The following is a 6463-nucleotide window of genomic DNA, read 5'->3' on the forward strand; positions in this document are numbered from 1 at the left end:
CCCCCCCCCAGCCACAGGCAGGCTTTACTGGGAAAAAAAAAGGATCTGGACTGTTACCGCTTCTGCCTTCAGCAGGTACCTGAAGGGTCTGATCCTTTATTTTGGAGGAGCCAGCCCATCTCTCCCCGTGGCTTTCCTCCGCAGTGGTGGTACCCCGCAGTATTGGGATGGGATGTTAGCGGGCTGGGTGCTGCCCCAGCTTGGAGGCAGTACTTGGCTCAATCCAACTCTTCCCTGACCCCAAGTTGGGGCAGCACCTGGCCTGCCAGCAGCCTGCCTGGGTGGCCCTGGGGAGCGCCGTCACCATGGAAAGAACGGGGGCCCCCCCATAGCTCAGGGGCCGCTCAGCCCCCTGCGCCCTCCCAGCTCAGCAATTGGCCAGGGGGGACCCCAGATGCCCCCCCTAGACCCAACAGGCACCAGTTGCTGAGCCAGGGGGACGCAGGGGGGCCCCCCTGCGTGTTCCCTAGCGGACCTGGAAGTGGACCAGAAGTGCTTCTGGTCCACTTTCAGGTCTGCTGCTGAGTGTGCTGGGGAGCCCCTGGCACTCCTGAAGGACACTCCATGCACCCCAGTATTGCAGTATTCATGAGCTGCCTGCTACCTAGAGGTATGTAGAAAAAACATTTAAAGTTGTGTTTATGTCCAAATCGCCAAATCTTTCTGAATCTCTCTGAATCGATTCGGAGGGTTCCGATTTCAATTCAGATTCAAGGGTTTCCTGATTCGATTTGGAGATTCGGCCACCGAATCAGGCCAAATCTCCGCCGAATCAAATTGGGGACCGAAGCTTCACACAGCCCTACTGCATCATTGCAACAACAGCGCACACTGAACTACATCTGGATGTATTCTGGTTTGCAATGATGCAGAATCATTTAAAACGCACAAAAGTCTTGCACATGTACACTGTGATGCCATTAAGCCATACAAAGTAATATTTTCATCAAGTTAATGGCATCATGTGTACAATTCTAAGAGACCAGTGTCTTCTGTCAGACTCTATGTAGTATAAGCAGATGGGGAGATACATGCCTAATTAAGGCTGGTCTTGTATTCCAGATGAAGTTAAAAGCTGAATAAAATTAATACATGTTATGCAAAATATCACCTTACAACCTTAGGAAAATTCTAATAAAGTTAGAGAATTGTATTGCAGTGATTTCATTGCAGTTGGCTTTTGGAATTAATTTTACTCACTTGAAAAACAACCCTGGATTTCTCAAGTAGGTATGTCCTCATATTTGCTCCAATGATCTGATGCCTCCGATCAAAGCTGATTTCGGTGTACTTCCCAAACCGACTACTGTTGTCATTGCGTGTTGTTTTTGCATTACCCACAGCCTACAAAAAGTATAATCTCTTTAACAAACAGTTTGTTTCAAAGGAATCATTCAGACTTTCACGTGGGGACACCTCTCTTAAACCATGACTTAGATGGCCAAAGATTTCAGTGCCCCATGATCTCTGGAAGCACAAAAATGTGAAATACTGGAGTTACTTTGTGAGGCTCAAGTTTGAAAATTAGTCTCAAGGTAAAATGCACATATTAAAAGTTGCACAGTATATTCTGAACATTAGATAAAATATACATACCTAGTACAGGGCTTTCAACCTTTTTCTATCCACAACTACAAAACCATGCCTGTTTCCTCTCCCATAACCTAAATCCCAGAATCTTCTCTACTGATTCAAATTAAATGACAAAACAAAACCTTCAGAACTGCAACATAACAGAATCTGTTAATTTATTAAAAGTTCTTTTGTTCTTTACATGGCATATCTCAATTTGATAATTTATTTTTAATATATACGTTAACAGATAAACAGTTTAAATTAGGGTTATAATAGTCAGAAACTTAATAGTGGTCTGTTTTTTAAAAAGCATAGAGATTTCTAATCTCTCACAGAAGTTAAGTAGAGATGCAAGTACTCAACTCTTCACAAATATGACTAGTGATTTAGACTGGAGCTTGCCAATGACAGGCCGGATCTGAAGGAATTTATTTTCTTTAAAAGATGGTAAAGGGAAACATGGAACTGGAGGAACTATATATAGACTCTACACATTTTTGCTAAGTATATGTTATAATCCAGGATTTATGCACATAAGAAAATTAAACAAACCTGTGATTCAGAAAAAAGGGCATACATATTTTGAACTACACTAACCAGCTGAAAATCCAGGCCTTATATAGCTTGCTACAATTTACTAGAACTTCTGGAATGGGTAATGCCTTCAGTGACAGGTGTTCACCAGTATTCAAGATACTCCCCTTAACAAATATAAAAATCCTTTACAAATACATTCTTAATTTTACCTCTGTTATTGGGTTGGAAGCCAATACTTTATCCTCAACATGTGCATTGCTGCTTGACTTACTGACCATGGCAAAATATCTCATAGCATACCGAGCAGACACAGTCTTTCCAGCTCCTGATTCTCCACTGACTATAATGGACTGATTTTTGTTATTTCTAAAACAAAGTAGTAATAAAGATACTTTAAATATCTTGCAAATTTAAGAAGTGTATATATCTAATAATCTACACACATGAAATAACTGCATGGACTTGCAGTTATAGCCAAAGCTGCTAATCACTCTCACCTCCTCCTTGGGCTTTTGGCTTCTTCCCTCACATTTATCTCTTGTAATCTAGTATCACCACAATTCACTGGGATCACTTTTGTCTTTCCTCTGGCCAACAAGATGTAAATTCTAAAAGCTCTTGACCACTTAGCATCTCTCCATAAGAGTGCATGGTTTTCCCCTCCTTGAGGGTAGACTATACAATAGGGCTGTGTGAAGCTTCAGGTACTAATTCAATTTGAAGGAGATTCGGCCCAATTCAGCGGCTCAATCTCTGAATCCAAATCAAATTGGGAGACCAATAAAAAGGTCCGAATCTATTCGGAAAAGATTCGGAGAACTTCAGAGATTCGGGCAGTCTCCACTCACCGCCACAGGGAGCTGGACCCGGACACCGTGCTGGTAAGTAGCAGGGGGACATGGGGGGACCCCCCCACCCAGGCCCTATCCTAGGGGCGGGCAATTATTTTGGGCGGAGGGCCCTTACTGAGTCTTGGCAAGCCATCGAGGGCCACATAACAGGCAGCCCAGGGCAGATGAATATTAATTTCCTAAATTTTTTAGGGGCCCTGCAGGCCAGATAGAATGGCCTGGCAGGCCGCATGTGCCCCGTGGGCTACATTTTGCCCAACCCTGCCCTATCTCCTGCCTGCTCCCCCAGCCCCCGTAAGCGTCCCCTGACTCCCGCCCGCTGTCCCAGCCCCATCAATGGCTGCCCTGCCTGACCCCAGCGTCCGAGCTCTTAAAAAAAAAAATAGTAGTCCCGCACTCACTGGCTCCTGCCAGGTGGCCCGCTGCCCCCCATTGTCCTGCGCTGTGTGAGGAGCTCTGCCACAAGCCCTCCTCCCCTGCCCACTCCCTCAGCCCCAGCTCCCAGCTCTTTAAGAACAAAAAAAGCCCCACACTCACCAGCAAAGTGTTTGTTGTGGGAGACTCCATCCAGAGGGGGACTGAGGGGGTAATCTGCTGCCCCGACCCCTTACCCCAGGAAGTCTGCTGCTTCCTGGGAGCCAGAATCCAAGACATTGCGGAGAAGATCTCTAAACTCCTCCAGCCCACTGACCACCACCCTATGCTCCTCATCCATGTGGGCACCAATGACGTGGCTCGAAGCGCTCCCAGCCGGGTCATGAGGAGCTACAGGGATTTGGGTGCGGGGCTTAAGGGTCTGGGGGTGCAGGTGGTGTTTTCTTTGATCCTCCCAGTCTCGGGCTATGGGCTGAGGAGGGGGAGGAGGATCCAGGTAGTCAACCAAAGACTACAGCGCTGGTGTCATCGGGAAGGCTTTGGCTTCCATGACCATAGTCTGCTCTTTGGAGAGAGAGGCAGCAAGCTGCTGGGAAGGGACAGCCTTCACCTCTCTCTGCTGGGGAGGAGGCTCTGCTCAGCAAGACAGGCTGACCTGCTCCACTGGGCTTTAAGCCCGCCAGGGGATGGGGGGACTACTGCCACTGCTGGCCTGCAGAACAACCCTGGCAAAGCCAGCAAACCAAGGCAATTAAGGGATCCCGCCCCAGCCCCAAAACAAAATGTAGGCAAGGCAAGGGCCCCCATGGGGACACTTGTGTGCCTATACACAAATGCCAGGAGCTTGGGTAATAAACAGGATGAACTTGTTCTCATGCTAAATGCAAATAACTATGATGTCACTGGGATAACAGAGACCTGGTAGGACTCCACCCATGACTGGGCCACAGATATAGACGGCTATACCCTGTACAGGAGAGATTGAGTGGACAAAAGGGGTGGGGGCGTAGGTCTCTATGTCAAGGAAAGCTACGTGTCCCTACAAGCCAACATTGGCACCCATGGTGGATGACTTGAGACCCTCTGGGTTAAAATCTGTGGGGAACACGGCACAGGGGATACTATGGTGGGAGTCTACTACAGACCCCCTACCCAGGGTCAAGACCTTGACCAGGAGTTCACCCGGGAATTGGCTGAGGCCGCACGCTCCCGGTGTATGGTTGTCATGGGAGACTTTAACTACCCAGACATCTCGTGGGAGGAGCGCTCAGCCAAATCCAAGCAGTTGCAAAGCTTTCTCTCAAGCATGGATGACCTCTATCTGACGCAGGAAGTCTACAGGCCGACGAGAGGTAAAGCACTGCTTGACCTCGTTCTGGCAGCTGGGGACGACCTAATCAGCGAACTAACGATCCAAGGGAAGCTGGGTGACAGTGACCATGAGCTGATCACCTTCACCATCTGCCGTAAAGCTGGTAAGTCAGTCAGTAATACAGAAGTTCTCGACTTCAGGAAAGCTGACTTTGACAAGCTAAGGAGGCTTGTCAGAGAGGCCCTAAAGGACCACAACCCAAAGAAGAGGGGAGTTCAGGACGAGTGGTTGCTCCTCAAGGAAGCAATCATGGATGCGCAAGCGAAGTCCATCCCGTCTCAAAGGAAAGGCAGCGAAAGGGCACAGCAGCCCCCTTGGCTCTCCAGGGAACTGGCAGACCTCCTGCATCTTAGAAGGAAGACCTACAAAGGATAGAGGACTGGAACCACCACCAAGGAGGAATACTCTCTCTGCTCTGGTCCAGACCTGCAGAGAGCAAACCAGAAAAGCCAAGGCTGCGATGGAACTCCAGCTAGCTACAAATATCAAGGACAATAAAAAGTCCTATTTTAGATATGCGGGGAGCCAGAGGAAAAGCAAGGGCAACACTGGACCCTTGCTAAACCAGATGGGACAACTGACAACCAATGCCCAGGAAAAAGTGAACTTGCCAAGTGGGTACTTCGCGTCAGTTTTGTTTTTTTTTTACCAGTCCCACAGGACGCCCCTGCCCACTGTGGGTCAGGCAGGCCCGAGTGAGGGAGATTCCTTGCCCTCCATTGAAGCTGATCTTGTGAAGGAACACCTTGACAGGCTGGATACCTTCAAGTCAGCTGGCCCTGACGGGTTACACCCACGGTTACTCAAGGAGCTGGCAAGCATCATAGCTCAGCCCCTGGCACGGATCTTTGACACCTCTTGGCGCTCTGGTGAAGTGCCCAAAGACTGGAAGAGGGCCAATGTGGTGCCTATCTTCAAGAAAGGGAGGAAAGTAGATCCGGCAAACTACAGGCCCATCAGCCTGACCTCTATTCTGGGGAAGGTCTTGGAAAAGATTATCAAAGAGGCCATCCTTAACAGACTAACTGAAGGCAATATCCTGAGAGATACCCAGCATGGGTAGGTTTGTTTGTTTGTTTGTTTGTTGCGGGTAGGTCTTGCTTGACCAATCTCATTTCCTTCTACGCCAGGTGACCTATCACCTGGACAAAGGAGAATAGATTGATGTTGTATATCTTGACTTTTTAAAAAAAAGCCTTTGATCTGGTATCCCATGATCACCTCTTGGCTAAACTGGCTAACTGAGGCCTCAACCTCACCACAATCTGCTGGCTGGGGAATTGGCTCTGCAGTAGGACCCAGAGGGTGGTGGTTGATGGGAGCCAATTGTTTTGGTATGTGGTCACCAGTGGGGTCCCTCAAGGCTCTGTCCTAGGGCCTGCACTATTTAACATCTTCATCAACGACGTGGACACTGGTGTCAGAAGAGGACTGGCCAAGTTTGCCGACGACACCATACTCTGGGGTAAAGCGTCCACACCTGAAGATGATCCAGGCAGATCTTGACAGGCTCATGAAATGGGCAGATGAGAACCTGATGGTTTTCAACACCAAAAAATATAAGGTTCTCCACCTTGGGAGGAAAAACCTGCAGCATGCTTATAGGCTCAGCAGTGCTACACTGGTTACCGCTAAAAATGAAAGGGACTTGGGGGTCATGATTGACCACAAGATGAACATGAGCCTTCAATGTGATGCTGCAGCTAGTAAAGCGAGCAAAACGCTGGCTTGCATCCATAGATGCTTCTCAACC

At 48.3% G+C, this 6463-nt stretch overlaps 1 protein-coding gene across 1 annotated transcript in view; it reads right to left on the reverse strand.

Annotated features, from left to right (window-relative positions):
• MYO5C (myosin VC) overlaps positions 1 to 6463 on the reverse strand; it is a 70871-nt gene that overhangs the window by 49347 nt on the left and 15061 nt on the right. The window contains exons 6-7 of the mRNA XM_025197011.1: positions 2322 to 2478; positions 1201 to 1344 (exon numbers count right to left, since the gene is read on the reverse strand). Of these exons, the coding sequence (XP_025052796.1) occupies positions 1201 to 1344; positions 2322 to 2478 (301 nt within the window). The remainder of the gene's footprint in view (positions 1 to 1200; positions 1345 to 2321; positions 2479 to 6463) is intronic.

This window comes from Alligator sinensis, unplaced genomic scaffold, assembly GCF_000455745.1.
Source record: "Alligator sinensis unplaced genomic scaffold, ASM45574v1 scaffold250_1, whole genome shotgun sequence".
Lineage (NCBI taxonomy): Eukaryota > Metazoa > Chordata > Crocodylia > Alligatoridae > Alligator > Alligator sinensis.